Below are 23,198 nucleotides of genomic sequence, written 5' to 3'. Positions count from 1 at the left end.
AGCAGTTTATAGAAGTCAGGAAACATAATGCAGCCCTCTCGTGGGGGGATGTAAGTAGTGGCAATATTAATGGGCCCGAGGGTAGTCATTAATTTAACAGAGAGGGTGTCGGAGTAGTGGAAGTCGTCATATATTTTGTGCTGGGTTCCTGTTTTGACTGCTATTGCCACTCCAGCGTGTTGTTCACCTGTTCTGTTCCGCTGATAACATGAATAACCCGGTATCTTTAGAGCCTGGGTGTTGGGGAGGCCATGGCTATTTATGAGGATTACATCTGGGTTCTCATGTGTGTACGTGTTTATTAGATTGATGCGTTTGGTGTGCCAATGGTGGACATTGTGCTGTAGTATTTTTAGTTGATTGGTAGGTTGTGTGAATGACATGGTTGTAATAGGGTCAGTTTTGTTGCTCCTTTTGCCTCGCTCCTCAGCCCGGGGCGAGTGCTTGCTCTGTTGGCACCTTTGTGTTGGTCCTGATGTGGTGGGAATGGTTGTGTGGTCGAGGGGACCGACCGCGAGGGTTGAGGGAGTGGGGGCGATGGGGGGGATGGAAGGGTCGAGCCGTCGCTCCTCTGCCCCAGTTGTGACCCTGGTACCTCTTCACGAGGTGATTCATCGTTTGTTTGGGTTGGGGTGACAGCCTGGGCCGAGCCTGCCGCTGTGGGTGGGGGGCGGGTCTGAATGGCCGTTGTTGATAGACTTGGGACTAGGGCTTGAAGGGTCTGAGCGAGTTCAGCCAAGGCTATGTTTGCTGATTTCGTGTTAGCCGGTGATGGGAGGCCATTTTCAATGCTCGTGTTAATAAGTCTCTCTCTCTCTCTCTCTCTCTCTCTCTCTCTCTCTCTCTCTCTCTCTCTCTCTTGCCATAGCCACAATGTTTGGAGGAAAACGTCCAGTGTGATACTACCTTTTAAGGTAGCGTGCGTGACGTCGATAGTAAGTAGACGTGACCCGTACATGTCAAAGCAGCGTGAAACTCGGGGTGATAATGCGTGAAAGTCGGGATGGTAAGAATTTAGGACTAACCGCGAAACTCGAGGATCGCGAAACTCGGATAGCGCGAAACGCGAGAGGGTATTGTAGTCCGTTTGGGCGGTGGATTCTGTTGGTCCTTTCCTCCCCTCTGCTCTGCCACACAGTCCCAACATCTAATTTTCCCTCTCATATGTTAGCTAAAACTAACACAGGAGAGGGAAAAATAGGTGTTGGGACTGTGAGGCAGAGCAGAGGGAAGGAAAAGACCCGCGGAATCCACCGCCCAAACGGACTATTTGAATGGTTGGACTATAGTGAGTGGGAACGTCGAAGTTTGTTGAGTCACCCCTTGAAGGTGGCTGCGCGTACCGTTTTCGCCGCTGGTGCCTCAGGTGAGTACAGTTCGGATATATGCCACCAGCAGGCTGACCACTCATGGCACTCAACCACCGCCTCCCCAATAACTATAGTCTGTTTCATTTCATCTGTCCACCAACAAAGCGGGAATTTTGATAGATGTGGCACCTGCGCATCTTTTTCTTTTTTTATCTTTTACAGCAAAGGAGTCAGCTCAAGGGCTTAAAAAAAGATATCAATAATGAAAAAAAAGCCCGCTAATCACTGCTCCTAAAAAGAGTTAGAGGAGTGGCCGATAGATAGGTCGATTTCGGGAGGAGAGGTGTCCTGATACCCTCCTCTTGAAAGAGTTCAAGTCATAGGCAGGAGGGAATACAGATGGAGAAAGATTGTTCCAGAGTTTACCAGCGTGAAGGATGAAAGAGTGAAGATGCTGGTTAACTCTTGCATAAAGGGTTTGGACAGTATAGGGATGAGCTTGAGTAGGAAATTGTTTGCAGCGGGGCCGCGGGAGGGGGTAGGCATGCAGTTAGCAAGTTCAGAAGAGCAGTCAGAATGAAAATATCGAAAGAAGATAGAAAGAGAGGCAACATGGCGGCGGAATTTAAGAGGTAAAAGACTATCAGTAAGAATAGGAAAGCTGATGAGACGAAGAGCCTTTGACTCCACTCTGTCCAAGAGAGCTGAATGAGTGGAGCCCCCCCCACGTGAGATGCATACCCCATTCGAGGACGGACAAGGTCCCTGTATGTGGATAGCAACTGCGCGGGGGAGAAGAACTGGTGGAGACGATACAGAACGCCCAACCTCGAGGAAGCTGATTTAGTGAGAGATGAGATGTGAAGTTTCCAGTTAAGATTTTGAGTTAAGGATAGACCGAGGATGTTTAGTGTAGAAGAAGGCGTCAGCTGAGTGTTGTCGAAGAATAGGGGATAGTTGTTTGGAAGATTGTGGCGAGTTGATAGGTGGAGAAATAGGGTTTTTGAGGCATTGAAGGACACAAGGTTCCTTTTATCCCAATCGGAAATGATAGCGTTCTGCAGCCTCCAGTCTGGAGTCATGTAATTCCTGTTGAGAGGGTCTTCTATAGAAAGAAGTTGAATAATGCAGAGCGGAGTCGTCAGCGTATGAGTGGATAGGACAATTTGTTATAGAAAGAAGATCATTGATGAATAACAGAAAGAGAGTGGGTGATAGGACAGAGCCCTGTGGAACACTACTGTTGATAGGTTTAGGGGAAGAACGTGTAGGGTGCTGAACCAACTGCTTTAGATCGTTGAGGAGAGCAAAGTTGTAGGCTTGATCACCAGGCTGGTCAGTGAAAGAGGATGAAAGCCAAAGCTGGTGGTGAACATTGAAATCTTCCAAGATGGAGATTTCAGCGAAGGGAGAGTGGGTCAAGATGTGCTCCACTTTAGAGTTCAAATAGTCAAAGAATTTTACATAGTTAGTAGAATTAGGTGAGAGATAAACAGCACAGATATATGTAGTAATAGAATGACAAAGAAGTCTTAGCCAGATGTGGAAAATTCAGAAGAGTCAAGGTCGTGGGCACGAGAGCAAGTGATGTCATTGCGCACGTAAGCGCAACATCCAGCTTTGAATTGAAATTTAGGATAGAGATAGTAGGAGGGAACAGAGTAAAGGTTGCTGTCAGCAGCCTCAGAAACCTGTGTTTCGGTGAGGAAGAGAAGGTGAGGTTTAGCGGAGGAGAGATGGTGCTCCGCAGAATGAAAATTAGAGCGATGACCGCGAATGTTGCAGAAATTGAAAAGAAAGAGGTTCGAGGAGTAATCAAGACACCTCTCAAGTCGGCAGCCGGAAGGGGAGTCCTCCCTGGGGGTATTTGTGGTCCCCCCCCTAGGTGGGGACTCCGAGGCTCTACTATGGAACGCCATTTTGAATTTTGAATTTTGGGAAAAAGGTGTGTATGTTGTGTGAATGTAGTGTGGTGTGGATAGAGAGAGGATCTGTCTTTAGAGAGCATGCTGAACTACTCTCCGATGTTGATGAGACAATAGGGAAACGGTTAGTGAGGACATGGGAAGGGTCTTTGGAGGGCTTCAGCACCCTCCTCACTTCCCATATATACCTCACTGGGAGTAGCTTGTGCCCGCTTCGGTAGGTGTCTTCCTACCTACTCCTACTAGTTCATGAATACTTGAAAATCAACTATTGTGAGACATTCAAGCTTATTTTTCGATAATACATTTCAATGTTAATATATACAAAAATCAACTCAGTCATTAGCATTGATAACCTAACATACAAGCACACGAAAAGACAAGCTTGTAACAAACAACAAGGCATTTCAAGTTGGTCGTGATGATTCCACCAAAACTTCCGACAAGTAAGTCAAGTAAGTATGTAACTACTTAGTCACATCATGATCGAATGATCTATGGTTTTCCAAATTCATATAATTCATCTCATTTCAGGCATATTAAAGACATCTGGCTCTGCAAGTGCAAATTAAGGATATTTTAATAATTTACTGTTTGTAAATAGCGATTAATATTCAGTATAACATGAAATGGTAAATAATAACTGTTGAATGTTATGCTAGACATTTCGAATATCATCCATGTTATTTACATGCAACACATTAAAATTCCTTATATGTATAGACTATATACTGTTTGATATATAAGCTGTTCTTTCGTGTGCTTGTATGGTATATTATCGATGCAAATCGGCATGTTTGCGGCTCATATAAGAGGGCTTGAGGGCTTTATGTATACACAAACATTCAAATATATCACTGAAAATATAAAGTTAATCTTCACGCAATCACGAACTAATAAAGCGCAGGTGCCACATCTACGTTCACGAGTGGACAGATGGAATAAAACGGACTATACTACTACCACCACCACCACCACCACTACTACTACTACTACTACAATTATTACTACTACTACTACTACAATTATTACTACTTCTACTACTACTCTACCACTCTTACACTACTGCTTTTTCAAACTATTATTATTATTATTATTATTATTATTATTATTATTATTATTATAATTATTGATCTATTATTATTATTATGATAATTATCACCACCTCTTGCCCCCGCATATCCAGGAAGGTGCGATTTTTTCAGTGTTCATCTATTTGTTTGTCTGTCTGCCGGTTCATTAACAAAATGTCATAAGATCTAAAAACAAATCGACGGGCACCAAATACACAGGAATATCTCTTGTTGATTAACTTTTGAGAACACTTCAACTGGGACTGACTGAATGAGGGCGAACAAAATTTGTTTGCCCTCATTCAGTCAGTCCCAGTTGAAGTGTTCTCAAGAGTTAACCTGAAGTCAGTCAGTCAGCTATTTAATATCTGATGACTGACTTTGAGTGACCGTAAGGAAAATCCCGCCTGTTCTTTGATGGACAGTAATGGCGCTTTCAGAGGGAGCTCAATATGTTTCGGATATTCTGGTGCAGACTCAATATTAAGTTTTAACCAGACAGATTGAGAGTTGGTCCAGTCTACACGTAAGTGCTTTATTTTTATTTTACCTTCTTGCAGGGTTGGTTCAGTTCTTTCCTGAAAGAAACTGATCATTATGACAGCTGTGTTATTATTTATTTGTTTACTCTTTCTCTTACAATTAACGAGGTACGCAGAGAGCGAACGAAAAAAAGTCCGCTAAGCGCTTTTCGTGAATAGATAAATGTAGGAGTACGTAGTTGTAATGGGAAAGCCGATATTCATTTAGTGAGTTGTTTTGATATGCCTCTCTTGAAAGTGTTCAACCCGTAGGACGGTGGAAATACAGGCGAAGGAAGGCTGTTCCAGAGTTTGCCAGCAAAAGGAATGAAAAATAAAGATGCTGATTAACTCTTAAAAAGGAATTTGGACAACATAAAAGTTACCAAGAGTAAAAAGTCCTGTTGAGGGGAGCCATGGAGGCATGCAGTTTATATGATTAGAAGATCAGTTAGCATGAAAAAGTGACAGAGGATTGAAAGGAAGAAAACCTTGCAGAGATTTAAGAGGTGGGAGACTCATTAAAAAGACAGGAGCTGAATAGACGAAGAGGCTGCGACTCTACTTTGTCCCAAAGGGCTGTGTGTGTGAAATCCCTTATACCTACGTGAGATGCATATTTTATACAGGAGAGGACAAACCCCTTGTAAACAGGTATACGTAAGGATATATCAGGAAATATTGTATCTAAAATAGGTTAGACGGCTTATACCTGGATGCTCCTGAGCGGGGTTTTCACCAAATTTTCCAAGTCATCCATGCCCTCATCACACACAGAGAGAGTGAACTGTTTCGTTCAGAAAGCCTCCAAACACCTGTATCTTGTTCTTGACCCAGAAAGAAAAATCCTCCCAAACAGCATGTTGCAAATACTGTTTGGCAACCATTCCCTTCTCACCTCACTCTGCAAGAGTAGCCAGGTCTGTCCTTTTTCCTTTACGAGATCTGGTTGTCCAATTTGATTTAAACAAAAAAGGACAGGCTGTAACTGTTTTGTGGTGAGGCCATGGTGTCCCGTGTGTGTGCCCTGCAGCAGGAGATCGCCACTTTCCTCCGTCAGAAGAATCTTCCCAAGCTCATCCCTTTGTCTTACAAATACTAGCTCGCCTGGCCCTACTCATGGACATCACTGCTCATCCGAACGCCCTCAACGTGAAGCTGCTAGGCAAAGACATTCTCGTGACAGATATCCACGCGCACATCAACGCGCTCCATTTGGCAACATGAAACACTCCTCCACCACTCATTGTCTGGTCAGCTTTGTAGATTTCATACACAGCCACCTGGACAAACGTGACACCTTCCTTGCCCTTGCTTTTGTTGACTTCAGGAAAGCATTTGACCTTGTAGACCACACTGTTGTCATTACTAAGGCCATTGAGCTGGGGCTTCACTCTAATATTGTCTCGTGGCTGACTGATTTCCTCAGCGCCCGCCAGCAAGTAGTTAACTCCCAGGGCTCTGTCTCCTCCCTTCAACAACTGACGTGTGGCGTCCCGCAAGGCACTAAGATTGGTCCTCTTTATTTTCTGCTGCTCATTAACAACGCCCTCATGAACACACCACATCGCTGGAAATACATTGACGACAGCACTGTTGCCATCTCCGTCAACAACAGGGGTCCAGACTATGCACCTCTTCAAGTGTCGCCTGACAACCTTCAGGCATGTATGATGGACAACAGTGCCACAATCAACCACACCAAGACCGTGGTGATGCATGTCTGCACCTACAAAAGAGGAGTGCCACCTTCGAGGCTGTTAGTTGGCTCATCACCTCCAGGTTGTCCAGTCCACCAAACTATTCAGCATTACTGTGGACAACCAGCTCAACTGGAAACAGCACGTCACCAACACTGTCAGAGCAGCCTCCCACAAGCTGTACATGCTGCACAGACATGTAATATATATATTATCATGTATATATGAATATATGACTCAATGTGTCGAAACACACAAGCTCAGTGTCACCACAGGATGTTATGGGACACGTCAGAGCTGATGGCCGTGGGAACTGTGATGAGCTGACGCTAGATCAGCAAGGATCAGTAAATGATGACAAATCATCCCAAGTCATCACAGGAAGCCACACCTTTCTGGACGAACCAACATGCAATAAAAAGAGGAGAGAAGCAGGAGAGAGGAGACGAGTGACGGGTGGCGAATGGAGGACTCCTCCGTTCGCGCGCTGGGTGTGGCTGGCTTTCGTTTCGTGTGATCGCTCACATAAACGTTGTAACTTGTGTAAAATTGTCAATATCACTTTTATACTAAAAACCACACACCTTTTAATGTCCCTGTGAGAGAGAACTTAAAGTGAACTAAAGTGAGCTTATAACGGCTTCCGCTCGGCCACACATCAACTACCTCACTTAACCAGTGGCGTACCCAGAAAATTGAAAAGGAAGGGGCAATATATATATATATATATATATATATATATATATATATATATATATATATATATATATATATATATATATATATATATATATATATATATATATATATATATATATATATATATATATATATATATATATATATATATATATATATATATATATATATATATATATATATATATATATATATATATATATATATATATATATATATATATATATATATATATATATATATATATATATATATATATATATATATATATATATATATATATATATATATATATATATATATATATTTTATTATTGCCTATTGCGGTTTCTTCCCGGTGGATCCTGATGGTCGGTCTGATGGTCCAGGCTTCTTTCGGTGGGTCCTGATGGTCGGCCCAGCCTGTTCTGGCGCAGGCGAGTGTTTATAGTGGCGCCATCTTGCATTGGCTCATGCTGCCTCCCAGAGCTCATCTTTGATCCTAGAATCTAGAGTCCGGGTTGATAGGTGGTCTTCTGGACAGCATGTGGGTAGTTTTTTAGCCATATATATATATATATATATATATATATATATATATATATATATATATATATATATATATATATATATATATATATATATATAATTTTTTTGCGTCCAGTATTATTGCAGGTGCAGGGATCTCATACAGCTTGAGGATTCGGATTAGATCGCTAGGGTAAATTTATTATTTTTTATACATACATGCATTGATACATACATATACATACATTGTACATTTTAGAAGTTTCTTGGTAGCATATAAGTACAACATAAATCTGGGAGATTTATATAATCTTAAAAGTACTAATTTTATGTTACTTGAGCGAACATTACTATTAAAATCTTGTTCATTTCTGTAATTTGGACTGCAAAAATTTACCCTCGAAACAACACTACTTACTCTAGAACTACATATTCTGATAAAAAAGTAATATGCTGGCAAGGAAAAAAAATGTTATATTCATATAACATGTATAATCTTCGTTTATACAGGCTGCTGCTGTAACACATATTTTTACAAGATACATGGAAACTGGGTCAGGTATTTTATGAATATAAAAAAAAAAAATAACTAGATGAATTAGATTAATTACTGTTAACAACAATACATTGAAACTGGTTTACCTCAAATTTATGTGTCTGTTCTTACGTGCAAATTCATCAAGGACTTCATAATCAAGATTTGTGTCACAATAGACAAAGTAAGGCCAGTCCATTTAAACGACTTTCACTCACTGCGTTCCTAAGGTATGTTTTAAGCAATTTAAGGGCACTAAAGGATCGCTCATTGGTGAAAGTGCTAACAGGTAGGGTTGAAAAAATTGCAATAAGGTGGAAAATTTTGAATGTGCCCAATTTTTTGGCACATGCCAATGTCTCAACAACTTGCTTTGACCTCTCATGAGATTCACGACGCTTCCAATAACTCTGCCCCCGTAGATATTCATCTTCAACGAGATCTGCATCTCCATCAAGAAATTTTCCATAAAATTCAACTGCCTCCTTCAGTTCACTAAAATCAGTATCAACTGACAGAGAGGGAACAAGATTTCCCAACAAAAAACTCCTAATGTGTTTAGATGCAAACCTTTCCCTGAGTTGTGCTATAGCAGTGTCCGAAAATGGGAGAAAAATAGCTCTTCGATAGTACTCCTATGGAGTTGCTGTTGGAGGGTTAGCCTTAATTATGTTTCTGATGACCACTGATTGTTCAAGGCGTCTGGATGATATCTCCGTACTTTTCCTTAGCTCGGGCAAAAAGTTGGTTGAACTTATTTTCATCCCGATAGGACTGAAATGCACCTCTGTGTAGCTACACTTCCAAGAGCACCCAACAGTTCTTGTTGTGACCCCTGCAGCTTTTCTGGCAAGGGTTTAGTGACACTTAGAACTGAGGTGAGCACTTCCAAACTCATGAGAACACCTGGGTCACTTATTGCTTTAGATTAGGCTTGGCTGCTGATTCTTCACCTAACGTGTTTTGCAGTAATTATTCTTAATCATTGTTTCATTATTTACCTACCTGAATTATCCAGGGCATCAGCCGAGTCAGTGGTGACTTTCTTACACCAGATAGAGTACGTACGTGAAGCGTTTTCTGACCAAGGAGGAAATATGTAAAGAATGGATCGAAAGGCACAAATCCCAAGCCTGCGTGAATTCAAGAAATGACACAAGCTATAGTAAAAAAATTACTACATAAACAGAAAGTGAAGTCTATCAATCATAATTTTAAGAAATTTGGAATTTGTGGTCAGAAAATATTATACGGATAACATGAATAGGCTACGGTCACGTGAGCCTACGTCGTCAATGAATGTTTCTCAAAATAGATCACCTGCTCTTATTCAACTCAGCAGCTCCATTGTTCAAGTGCTGAACACACAATAGTCACTCAGCCACTCTACACTGTCCACTGTCAAGCACAAAACAGTCATTAAAGGTGGTAATATAGCGGCAAAGGTCGACCTTACAGGTCCCATTCGCGTCTCACGTCGCCTGCCACTCTCCCCGTCATAATACAGAATCATATTACAGTACATACTCGTCACTGTCACCAGACAAGTTCACTTGGTGCCTCTACAGTATAATTATATAGTCCTCCAATCACTTTGACTGCACCTTACACCTAAAATCAAGTAAATATGAGAGGCAAGAAGGAGAGAAGGCACACTTACGACTTTCGTGTTCTCCATCTCTGCCAGAGCCATCCAAATCTCGTATTCTTCTTCCTGTCTCCCCGCTCCCGCTACAAACACCCCTCCGCCGCTTTCAGTTGACAGCTTGACATCGCACTCTACACACAATTTTATGAACCCATCATTTAACACTTTACTTTTTCTCACTCAGAGCACACCTTATATCCTACCATTAACTCAAAACAAAACCAAAGGGAAAATAACTAGGTCAGTCGGTGCCACTGAGCTCTCGCTCCACACACACACACACACACACACATTCGTAATCGTAATACTAAAATACATATTCCTATTATTTTCCTGTAACATTTATTTATTCATTATTATTTTTCTTTGCAAAAGGGGGGGGTGCATGGCCCCATGGTCCCCCCCTCGGTACGCCACTGCACTTAACTAAAGGCTATTGTGTTATCTCACCTACTACAATCAACTTGTGAAGCAAGCCACGGTAACACCGGCCCTGTGACGAGTGAGATAACAGTTCGCGCCTTAAACTTAACAATTAATACGAATCCACCTTAAAAATAACGCTTAAAAACGGTTAACAGACTCAGGGCGCTGGGGGGACCGGCCGCTGAGCTATGCAGTATATTCACATAATTTATACTGCCAAAACTCATGTATGTCTCCCTGGCGTGGTCATCCTCTCTGATCCTCACTCAACAGCAGCAGCTTGAGAGGGTTCAGAAGAGGGGATTCAGGGTCATTTTAGGCCCTGATTACCACACTGACAACAATGCCCTGACTCCCGAGGCTCTCTGAGAGGCACCAGGACGCCCTCAGGAAATTCGGCATCATCTTGCTTCACCATCCTCGCCACTACCACTTCTTGTCACCTGACACTCCTCCCCCCACCCGCTTCACCATGCACCACATTTACCCCCATCAGTGCGCCATGTACTGGCCGATACAAACTAACTGAAGTGCCGGTGATAGTACGAATGATAAACATTGGCCAGCAGTGACAGCCCTGTCAACCCAAGGGCCGCGGTGTAGATTAGCACCTCGTCGCTATCGCCTCTGCCCCCGTCACGCCATTCTCCATCTCCTTTTTGGCTTTATTTTTAGCATTCCCCAACACCCCCCAAACCCTCCTCCTCTCTCTCTCCCTTTAGTGTCGCCTAGTATGAGTTCCTTGTATCTACTATTGGTATATTTTCAGCCTAATGGCTGCCAGAACTTAATAAACCTGTTATTATTATTATTATTATTATTATTATTATTATTATTATTATTATTATTATTATTACTATTATTATTATTACTATTTTACTATTATTATAGTTGTCTGATGTTAAGTGGCTGTGGACTTCAAGTTGTTCACCGCCCCCTTGGACTTCCCTGTGGACACTGCCCTTGCCCCACGGCAGATGGAATTGGTGGAGCTACAGTGAAAAGATGAACTCAGTGCGAATTTCTGTACCTCTTCTCCACTGTCCATTGTCCATGACCTCGTCCTCCCTTCTAGAACTTTTCCAATATACATTGGGCATGTTCAACGCATCGAGGCATCTACAGTTGCAAAATGATTTTCTCCAAATTGAAGGACACAAAATCTCGACTTCGCTCCAAACTTTCGCCCCTCCACCTCAATGACATCATTCTGCATGTTGTCTACCTCAACCATCGTGCCAGACATTGAAACACTTCTTCATGGCAAGCAGCACTGATCTGTATGTATTCACTTTTCACTTTTCACGTTTTTTACTTTAGGGTTCTCGTTTCTCACTCCGGCCTGTGGTTTGCTCCCAAAAGTCTCCTGTGGCCCTCGCTTCGAAAAGGTTGCCCGCCTCTGTTCTAAAGACCCTCCTCCTGCAGTGTCTCAACAGCACACGTGCATAGAAAGGATGCTACCAAAGCAGGCACTGGAATGGGTACTGCAAGAAAGAAGACCGAAAGCAAGGTCCAGGAAAAGTGGATTTAAAGGAGGCAGTCAAAAGGGGAGAAGAGAAAATGAAAGACGTGGAGCGACAAGAAAGTTCATGGACAGACATGGAGAGAGAGAATTTTGGGATCAAAGCATCGGTGGCAGTCTTTGACCCAACAGGCATTGGGTGACAAAGAGAAAAAGACTATAGCAGTGCTGCCATCACCATTACTACATGTAGCGTTGAAATATACACTGTTCGATGCCCTTGAACGTTCCCGGCAGTCATTATCTGTCATACATTACGGAATTCATATTTATTCGTAGGGTAAAATAGCACATGCCGGCAGAAATGTGCAATGGTTTGTTGTAAAGTTTATAATTGAAGGAACGTGTCAGGGAGAACAGCTTAGAGTATGAAGGGTGATGTTCATGAAGTAGTGAATAAGTGGAGAAAAAGATAACGACAAAATGTGTAGGAAAATAGACAACAAAAGCTGACAATCAAGTGCAAGAGAAAAAGGAGTGTGGGTAAAAGGGCCGAAGACAAACACTGACCTCCGCCGTACAGAGCAAAGATGCCGTAGAAGTCCTGCAACTCGAGGGGCCGTAGCTTTACGTCCTTGGTGGAGGCCGTGGTGCTGATGGTGTCGAGGCAGTGCGAGGCCTTGCCCAGGACGTTGTTGTACAGCAATTGTAGAAGGCCGGACTGGTGCAGCCTCCCAATGCTGGGTTAGGGGAGACAGGGAGAAGAAAATTTACTTATTTTAATAATAATAATAATAATAATAATAATAATAATAATTCCTGCAATATGCTACTCCTACAAAAAAGAAGACAGAAGATGCCAAAGGGATCATAAATTTTGGTTTGAGGGATCTCTTGATACTTCCATCTCGAGTCTTAGGAAGGAAGAAAACAAGCAAAACTGCCAAAACATCATTAAAGATATGATCATAGCTGGGCACGATAACATAAAACCTTATTCCCGATACCCGATAACTGATAATGGAAAATCGGTAATTATTGAAAATCACTCCGCACCTCGAAAATACGATATTACGCCTCCATATTGTACTTAAGGGACGAACTACATGTCCCTTATCCATAATATGAAGGCGGAAAAACTTAAAAGTAATGAAAAAGTGGTAAAGGTAGTGAAAAGGCATATTATACATACGGACGATGTGTTTACATGGCGACGCCATTGCAATGTGAGCAGCGTTGCCAACGATCCGGTTAGCAATGGTACGCTAGGTTAGCGATGGTACGTTTAGTTAGCGATTAGCCCACGCATGAGACCAGGTGTACCACGCGTGGTTATTTTTTTTTTAGAACACGCACCTTTACCTAATACTATTACCGATGGTACGCTAGGTTAGCGATGGTACGCTTAGTTAGCCATTAGCCCACGCATGTGAGACCAGGTCCACCACGCGTGGTTATTTTTTTTTAGAACACGCACCTTTACCCAAAGGGTTTTGTGAAGGTTTGGGCCGGGTATAGTATAGGTAAAGGTGCGTGTTCTAAAAAAAAATAATAACCACGCGTGGTGGACCTGGTCTCACATGCGTGGGCTAATGGCTAACTAAGCGTACCATCGCTAACCTAGCGTACCATTGCTAACCGGATCGTTGGCAACGCTGCTCACATTGCTGATGGGTAGGCGGTGGCCGAACTGGTAGCATACTGGACCCACATTCACCGCGTGATAGACTACGCGGGTTCGAATCCTCATGCTACCACTCGGATATTTCAGTCACCGCCGAGTGGCTTAAAACTACCCACATGCTGTCCTGAAGACCACCCATCAACCCGGACTCTAGAGGAAGCCGTCCAAGCGAATCAAGAACGAGTTCCGGGGGGCAGCATGAGCCAATGCAAGATGGCGCCACTATAAACACTCGCCTGCGCCAGAACGGGCTGGGCCGACCATCAGGCCCCACCTGGAAGAAGCCTTGGGCCGACCATCAGGCCCCACCGGGGAGATGCCTACCGGCGCAATAGGCAACAACGTAAAAAAAAAAAAAAAAAAAAAAAAAAAAAAAAAAAAAAGGCGTCGCCATGTAAACACATCGTCCGTATGTATAACATGCCTTTTCACTACCATTACCACTTTTTCATTACTTCTAAGTTTTTCCGCCTTCATATTATGGATAAGGGACATGTAGTTCGTCCCTTAAGTACAATATGGAGGCGTAATATTGTTACGGCTGCCTGAGGTTCCCGCCAGGAAGTGACGTCACCGAGCGGGAAGGCCTGTGATTGGGGCGCACACGAGGGCCTTGGGGGACGCCGGCAGGCAGTTGGTAGGGATGGGCAAGTACCGTTAATTTGAGTACCGGTAGTACCGGTACCGAAAACTCAAGTACCGTTAGTACCGGTACCGGTACCCAAAGGAGTTTTTTTTTCTTAATGACTTCTGATGAAATTCCCAAACAAATTTCCTGTAAAGAAAACCCTCTCTCTTCCTTCAACTTAATATCAACTAGAGTAGAAATGCAACGTTTAGGAGCCTTCTGATTAATGTAAAATCACTTAGGTTTAAGGACAGATCACCTAGTCTGTACCATGGGGTCTGTGTGGTCTAATTTTCTATGTAAATCTATGTAAATCTCTCTCTCTCTCTCTCTCTCTCTCTCTCTCTCTCTCTCTCTCTCTCTCTCTCTCTCTCTCTCTGAATGAAGTGAATATTTATTTTTTCGAAAAAAAATAGCATGTATAGTTATTATGGATGTACTCGATCATAGTCTAATAACAATAAAAATATTTATTAGCAACCTAAAAAAGAAAAAGAATCGGACATGAAGAATTATACAGTAACTCCAATAAATAAATCAAATAATGGAAATGGGAGCTGTGATGGAAACGGAAAGCAGGACAAAATGGTGGGAACTTGGGGAGACGGTCAGCGGGGCAGTGACTCAGCGTCTACACACTAGGGCCCATGCCGCATGGAGGCGGGCGAGCACCGAGTGATCATTAAGCTTCCCGGAACCCAAGTGATCATGATGCTTCGCGGTACCAGTACCGATAGCAGTTATCGATACCAGGGTATCGATAACTGCTATCGGTACCGGTACCGCGAAGATCATGATGCTTCGCGGTACCAGTACCGATAGCAGTTATCGATACCAGGTACCGGTACTGGTATCGATAACTGCTATCGGTACTGGTACCGCGAAGCATCATGATCACTGGTTCAGGAAGCTTAATGATCACTCGCCGGTACTGGTATCGATAACTGCTATCGGTACTGGTACCGAAGCATCAGGATCACTTGGGTTCAGGGAAGCTTAATGATCACTCGGCACTGCGCATTGCCGTTAGGATCTTAGTGACGCTCGGTGCTCGCCCGCCTCCATGAGGTATGAGCCCTGTGTGTAGACGCTGAGTCACTGCCCCGCTGACCGTCTCCCAAGTTCCACCATTTTGTCCTGCTTTCCGTTTCCATCACAGCTCCTGTTTCCATTATTTTATTTATTTATTGAGTTACTGGATAATTTTTCATGTCCGATTCTTTTTCTTTTAGGTTGCTAATAATTATTGTTATTGTTTTTAGACTTTGATCGAGTACCTATCTCACCGAGATATCCACTCACTCTGTGGTGATCTCTCTCTCTCTCTCTCTCTCTCTCTCTCTCTCTCTCTCTCTCTCTCTCTCTCTCTCTCTCTCTAAAAGTTAACGAGTCATACGAATTTAACAGTGGCAAGTAAAACAAAACGAAATCTTGGGTTAAAAGTTAGTGAGTCCCACGAGTCTTTAGAAAACGCTAATATATATTGTTATTGTTATTAGACTATGATCGAGTACCCACTACCCATATCACCGAGATATCCACTTACTAAGTGGTGATCTCTCTCTCTCTGAATGAAGTGAATATTTATCTTTTCGATAAAAAATAGCATGTATAGTCATTATGGATGTACTCGATCATAGTCTAATAACAATAACAATATTTATTAGCAACCTAAAAAAAAAATCGGACATGAAGAATTATCAATAAATCCAATAAATAAATCCGAGCAACTGGTACCGGTACCGAGCAATCTGGTACCGGTACCGTACCGTTTAGCTGGTACCGGTAGTACCGGTACTGGTACCGGTACCCACCCCGAGCAGTTGGATTCGACCCTCGGTCGTAGGGATGGGCAAGTACCGTTAATTTGAGTACCGGTAGTACCGGTACCGAAAACTCAAGTACCGTTAGTACCGGTACCGGTACCGGTACCCAAAGGAGTTTTTTTTTTCTTAATGACTTCTGATGAAATTCCCAAACAAATTTCCTGTAAAGAAAACCCTCTCTCTTCCTTCAACTTAATATCAACAAGAGTAGAAATGCAACGTTTAGGAGCCTTCTGATTAATGTAAAATCACTTAGGTTTAAGGACAGATCACCTAGTCTGTACCATGGGGTCTGTGTGGTCTAATTTTCTATGTAAATCCATGTAAATCTCTCTCTCTCTCTCTCTCTCTCTCTCTCTCTCTGAATGAAGTGAATATTTATTTTTTCGAAAAAAAAAAATAGCATGTATAGTTATTATGGATGTACTCGATCATAGTCTAATAACAATAAAAATATTTATTAGCAACCTAAAAAAGAAAAAGAATCGGACATGAAGAATTATCCAGTAACTCCAATAAATAAATCAAATAATGGAAACGGGAGCTGTGATGGAAACGGAAAGCAGGACAAAATGGTGGGAACTTGGGGAGACGGTCAGCGGGGCAGTGACTCAGCGTCTACACACTAGGGCCCATGCCGCATGGAGGCGGGCGAGCACCGAGTCATCATTAAGCTTCCCGGAACCCATGTGATCATGATGCTTCGCGGTACCAGTACCGATAGCAGTTATCGATACCAGGGTATCGATAACTGCTATCGGTACTGGTACCGCGAAGCATCATGTGATCATGATGCTTCGCGGTACCAGTACCGATAGCAGTTATCGATACCAGGTACCGGTACTGGTATCGATAACTGCTATCGGTACTGGTACCGCGAAGCATCATGATCACTTGGGTTCCGGGAAGCTTAATGATCACTCGCCGGTACTGGTATCGATAACTGCTATCGGTACTGGTACCGCGAAGCATCATGATCACTTGGGTTCCGGGAAGCTTAATGATCACTCGGCACTGCGCATTGCCGTTAGGATCTTAGTGACGCTCGGTGCTCGCCCGCCTCCATGTGGTATGAGCCCTGTGTGTAGACGCTGAGTCACTGCCCCGCTGACCGTCTCCCCAAGTTCCCACCATTTTGTCCTGCTTTCCGTTTCCATCACAGCTCCCGTTTCCATTATTTTATTTATTTATTGGAGTTACTGGATAATTTTTCATGTCCGATTCTTTTTCTTTTTTAGGTTGCTAATAAATATTGTTATTGTTATTAGACTATGATCGAGTCCCCACTACCCATATCACCGAGATATCCACTCACTAAGTGGTGATCTCTCTCTCTCTCTCTCTCTCTCTCTCTCTCTCTCTCTCTCTCTCTCTCTCTCGCCTGCTACACCTCCAATATTTAATCATCTTATATAATTCATCATGCAATTCTTTATAGCCAGAAACTCTCGCCAAGGGATTTAAACTTTTTTCGTTAATGCTTTATTGGATAAATATGATCTCTCTCTCTCTCTCTCTCTCTCTCTCTCTCTCTCTCTCTCTCTCTCTCTCTAAAAGTTAACGAGTCATACGAATTTAACAGTGGCAAGTAAAAACAAAACGAAGTCTTGGGTTAAAAGTTAGTGAGTCCCACGAGTCTTTAGAAAACGCTAATATATATTGTTATTGTTATTAGACTATGATCGAGTACCCACTACCCATATCACCGAGATATCCACTTACTAAGTGGTGATCTCTCTCTCTCTCTGAATGAAGTGAATATTTATTTTTTCGATAAAAAAATAGCATGTATAGTTATTATGGATGTACTCGATCATAGTCTAATAACAATAACAATATTTATTAGCAACCTAAAAACAAAATCGGACATGAAGAATTATCAATAAATCCAATAAATAAATCCGAGCAACTGGTACCGGTACCGAGCAATCTGGTACCGGTACCGTACCGTTTAGCTGGTACCGTTAGTACCGGTACTGGTACCGGTACCTGCCCACCCCTAGCAGTTGGATTCGAACCTCGGTCGTAGGGATGGGCAAGTACCGTTAATTTGAGTACCGGTAGTACCGGTACCGAAAACTCAAGTACCGTTAGTACCGGTACCGGTACCGGTACCCAAAGGAGTTTTTTTTTTCTTAATGACTTCTGATGAAATTCCCAAACAAATTTCCTGTAAAGAAAACCCTCTCTCTTCCTTCAACTTAATATCAACAAGAGTAGAAATGCAACGTTTAGGAGCCTTCTGATTAATGTAAAATCACTTAGGTTTAAGGACAGATCACCTAGTCTGTACCATGGGGTCTGTGTGGTCTAATTTTCTATGTAAATCCATGTAAATCTCTCTCTCTCTCTCTCTCTCTCTCTCTCTCTCTCTCTGAATGAAGTGAATATTTATTTTTTCGAAAAAAAAATAGCATGTATAGTTATTATGGATGTACTCGATCATAGTCTAATAACAATAAAAATATTTATTAGCAACCTAAAAAAGAAAAAGAATCGGACATGAAGAATTATCCAGTAACTCCAATAAATAAATCAAATAATGGAAACGGGAGCTGTGATGGAAACGGAAAGCAGGACAAAATGGTGGGAACTTGGGGAGACGGTCAGCGGGGCAGTGACTCAGCGTCTACACACTAGGGCCCATGCCGCATGGAGGCGGGCGAGCACCGAGTGATCATTAAGCTTCCCGGAACCCAAGTGATCATGATGCTTCGCGGTACCAGTACCGATAGCAGTTATCGATACCAGGGTATCGATAACTGCTATCGGTACTGGTACCGCGAGTATCATGCTTCGCGGTACCAGTACCGATAGCAGTTATCGATACCAGGTACCGGTACTGGTATCGATAACTGCTATCGGTACTGATACCGCGAAGCATCATGATCACTTGGGTTCCGGGAAGCTTAATGATCACTCGCCGGTACTGGTATCGATAACTGCTATCGGTACTGGTACCGCGAAGCATCATGATCACTTGGGTTCCGGGAAGCTTAATGATCACTCGGCACTGCGCATTGCCGTTAGGATCTTAGTGACGCTCGGTGCTCGCCCGCCTCCATGTGGTATGTGCCCTGTGTGTAGACGCTGAGTCACTGCCCCGCTGACCGTCTCCCCAAGTTCCCACCATTTTGTCCTGCTTTCCGTTTCCATCACAGCTCCCGTTTCCATTATTTTATTTATTTATTGGAGTTACTGGATAATTTTTCATGTCCGATTCTTTTTCTTTTTTAGGTTGCTAATAAATATTGTTATTGTTATTAGGCTATGATCGAGTACCCACTACCCATATCACCGAGATATCCACTCACTAAGTGGTGATCTCTCTCTCTCTCTCTCTCTCTCTCTCTCTCTCTGCTACACCTCAAATATTTAATCATATTATATAATTCATCATGCAATTATTTATAGCCAGAAACTCTCGCCACGGGATTCAAACTTTTTTCTTTAATGCTTTATTGGATAAATATGATCTCTCTCTCTCTCTCTCTCTCTCTCTCTCTCTCTCTCTCTCTCTCTCTCTCTCTCTCTCTAAAAGTTAAAGAGTCATAAGAATTTAACAGTGGCAAGAAAAAAGAAAACTAAGTCTTGGGTTAAAAGTTAGTGAGTCCCACGAGTCTTTTGAAAACGCTAATATATATTGTTATTGTTATTAGACTATGATCGAGTACCCACTACCCATATCACCGAGATATCCACTTACTAAGTGGTGATCTCTCTCTCTCTCTCTGAATAAAGTGAATATTTATTTTTTCGATAAAAAAATAGCATGTATAGTTATTATGGATGTACTCGATCATAGTCTAATAACAATAACAATATTTATTAGCAACCTAAAAAAAAAATCGGACATGAAGAATTATCAATAAATCCAATAAATAAATCCGAGCAACTGGTACCGGTACCGAGCAATCTGGTACCGGTACCGTACCGTTTAGCTGGTACCGTTAGTACCGGTACTGGTACCGGTACCTGCCCACCCCTACTCGGTCGGGACCTGAGGCTCGTAGCGTGGCGGTGCACGGACCCCCTTGGAGAAAGTGCCTGGCATTGGCGGTGTTTGGGTTTGTGGACTTTAGTAGAGGGTTTCGACGGTCAATAAGTGGCCGGACCCCGATGGAACAGTGTGGGAACTGTGACAAAGGAAATAAACCACGTTAAACCGGCGGATTGTGTTTCTCTGAGCCCGCCGAAGTGGAAGGGGTTTGCTTTCTCCACAGTAAAGTGCACTGGTAGCCAGAGGCTGGATTTCACGCACGCTGTCGCTCTCGGAGGGAACACAGGGTGGCACACACGCCTGGGAGTCGCACCTCAGGGGACCAAGGACCCGGAAGTAACGTGAGTAGCCCATCCAGACGTTGGACGCCAGCCACAAGGAGCGGTGAGTCTCCTGGGGACGCTGACGGGGTTTTTGGGCGCCTGGGTGAGGTTACAGGAAGGTTACAGTGGTGTCAGGTGTGGGGTAATTGTTGGTCTGTCTGAGGGTGCCGCTGGAGTTGCGTGTGGTGCTACGGGGAGTGTTGGGACAGTGTGAGAGCGACGGGCAGCGTGTGGGAGGGTTACGCCCTGTGTGCACGCGTCGCCATTTTCTTGTCCGGTCTTGCTGCGTGGACCATGGAGGTATTATAACAGGAGGCGCCCTCCCGCGCCGTCCCCATACAGGCGAGTGAAGCCAGTGGGCGGAGCTTACAGAGTCTGTGGGCGGAGCTTACAATCGGCAGATAGACCCAAAACATTGCGATCTCCTGGGCGGAACTAAGGGAATTTACCACTTGTTTTTGCATCTAGACGAAAAATTAAAAAAAGAATTGATGGCTTGAGTTATGAAAAGTACATAAAATTTTCCTATATATTTAATGTAGATCTATTATTAACGACATTTAAGGTCAAGGCAGTCCCGTGGCTTAAAAAAAAAACAATGAAAGGGCCCCGGCATTCCATGACAGTGTTGCAGTGTGTGTCCCTCGTCCTGGCACACAGCGTGCAGCAGACACAGGGGAGTTAATAACCTCCCAGTAGTACCTATAGCCTAGCCTAAGACGCATTGCTACCACATCCTGAGGTGCACTGTGTCGCCCATAGGGGTAAACAGTGGTGGGAGACACTTGCATAATGGAGGCTGCTGGTGCTACCATTGTCACAGCAGTGTCTGAGTTGGGTAGCAATGTTATTATGGAAATAATCCCTAATTATATTCTTAACATAGCTAAGCGTATAGTCAGTGTCAGGGTCCACTGTGTCATCCTGAAGGGCACGTCGAGCAAGGCAGTCTGCCTTTTCATTGTGCTGGATGGAAGGGCACCCAGGTGAAGTGGACCGTGGCACCTGCGGCCTCAAGGGTACGGAGGGCAGTCAGGCACTTAGTCACAAGATCACAGTCTGTAGGGGAGGAGAACACAGGTTCATGTAAAGCAGCCTGGCTATCAACAAACAAGTATACATCTTTGCGGAAAGCTGCTACAGTGTGGCGAGCCTCAAGTATGGCATACAGCTCAGCCCGGGTCGAGGACAGGTACCCTGGCAGCCGCCTGGTAATCTCAATGTCAGTGTACAACAGAACTGCAGATTTCTATCATATGTAGCCCTATCTGATTATACAGTTCTCAACTCACCTGTGAAATGATGTAGAACCACTACGTTCCCTTTTCGTGCAGCCATATGAACATATGAACATAAGAACGTAGGAGTCTGCAAGAGGTCGGTAGGCCTGTACAAGGCAGCTCCTTTGAATCTAAGCTCCCGTGTATCTAGCCCCACCTAATATCGCTGTCCATGAATTTATCTAATCTATTTATTAATGTGACAATTGTATTGGCATCAGCACGTGACTGCAAACCTGTTCCACTCATCCACCAACCACTCTGTTAGTAAACCAATTTTTGCCTATGTCCCTGTTGAATCTGAATTTATCCAGTTTAAACCCATTACTTCGTGTCCTACCCGGTTCTCTTACCAACAAAACCTTATAATTATCACCTTATTAAAGCCCTTCATCCATTTATAAACCTCGATCATGTCTCCACGCACCTTCGCCTTTCTAGAGAATGCAAGTTTAACTGTTTGAGTCTTTCCTCGTATGGCAAGTTTCTCAACCCCTGAATCATCTTCGTCATCCTCCTCTGCACCGATTCTAACATTTTGATATCCAGGTGACCAGAACTGAACCACATAGTCAAGATGAGGTCTAACTAATACTAAATATAGTTTGAGGAAGACTTCGGCGCTTCTATTGCTCCTTCTATTGGCTCCTTCAAATAAATCCCAGTACCCTATTTGCTCGATTTCTAGCATGAATGCATTGTGCCCTTGGACGGAGATCAGGAGCTCACTCAGACCCCTAAATCCCTCTCGCACCCAGACCTGCTTATGAAAGTGTCATTAAGCAATAGTTATGTGAGGGGTTGTTCCTACCTACACTCAGAAAAGGCAGGGATTGTATGCACTTTCAATGCGTCCACTGGATCAGCTGATATATGTTTTGAGTCTAAGGGGGGTGGGGAGACAGCGGACCAATAGCGCGTTGGCTTCGCGTTCGTGACGTCATGGCGGCTCCTCCCATAATACCTCCATGGCGTGGACGCCGCATGGGGGAGTCAGCTGACCGGAAAAGCGGGAAGAGGATCAGCTGTTGTTTACCTCCCAGCGGGCGGGCTTAGGACTGTTACGGACTGTGTGTGGTGTGTTCTAAGTCATGGCAGGGAAGGAAGTTACCCTGGAGGACCTGCTGGCCGCCCTCAGTGCCCAGGTGGAGGCTGTGACGGGCATGAGGAAGGAAGTGACTGAAAGCCTGGCAAGTGTACGGGAGGAGGTGGCGGGGAGTGCCGAGCGGGTATTTAAAGAGCTCAGGGCACACCTAGCGGAGGAGTGTAACCGTGTTAAAAAGGAGGTGGAGGAAGAGGTGCTTGAGGAGGTGTTTACTAAGGCCGAGGTTAAGGCTGAAGTGGAAGGGGTTGCCAGTGAGTTAAGGAAGTATGTTGACGAGGCTATGGGTGCTAGCCAAGGCTTTGTCGCCCCTCAGGGAAACATGCCGCTCAGGGTACACGAGCAGCGCAGTGGGGATGAGGGGGGAAGTGACATTAGTGATGACGGGAGCAGGTTTCGTCCCCTGGTTCCGGCAAGACTCTCGCCCGCGGCACCCGTGTTTCAACCTCTGGGCACTCCGGCTAACATGTTATCGCCTCCTTCTTCCCCGCCAGGCTCGGTAAAGTCCGGCCACTCGTGCAGCAGCTCCACAACACGGCGGCTCCGGGA

The 23,198-nt window shown here is 43.8% G+C and overlaps 1 protein-coding gene across 4 annotated transcripts in view; it reads right to left on the bottom strand.

Annotated features, from left to right (window-relative positions):
• Nucleotides 1-23,198, bottom strand: part of LOC126992873 (glutamate receptor 4-like) — a 100,680-nt gene that overhangs the window by 11,241 nt on the left and 66,241 nt on the right. For all 4 annotated transcript variants that reach the window (XM_050851709.1, XM_050851712.1, XM_050851719.1 and 1 more), the window contains one exon: nucleotides 12,377-12,546. In XM_050851709.1, the coding sequence (XP_050707666.1) occupies nucleotides 12,377-12,546 (170 nt within the window). The remainder of the gene's footprint in view (nucleotides 1-12,376; nucleotides 12,547-23,198) is intronic.

The sequence above is a fragment of the Eriocheir sinensis genome, chromosome 7 (assembly GCF_024679095.1).
Source record: "Eriocheir sinensis breed Jianghai 21 chromosome 7, ASM2467909v1, whole genome shotgun sequence".
NCBI lineage: Eukaryota > Metazoa > Arthropoda > Malacostraca > Decapoda > Varunidae > Eriocheir > Eriocheir sinensis.
Note: the sequence above shows the minus strand (reverse complement) of the source record. Positions and strands in the feature narration are given on the sequence as shown.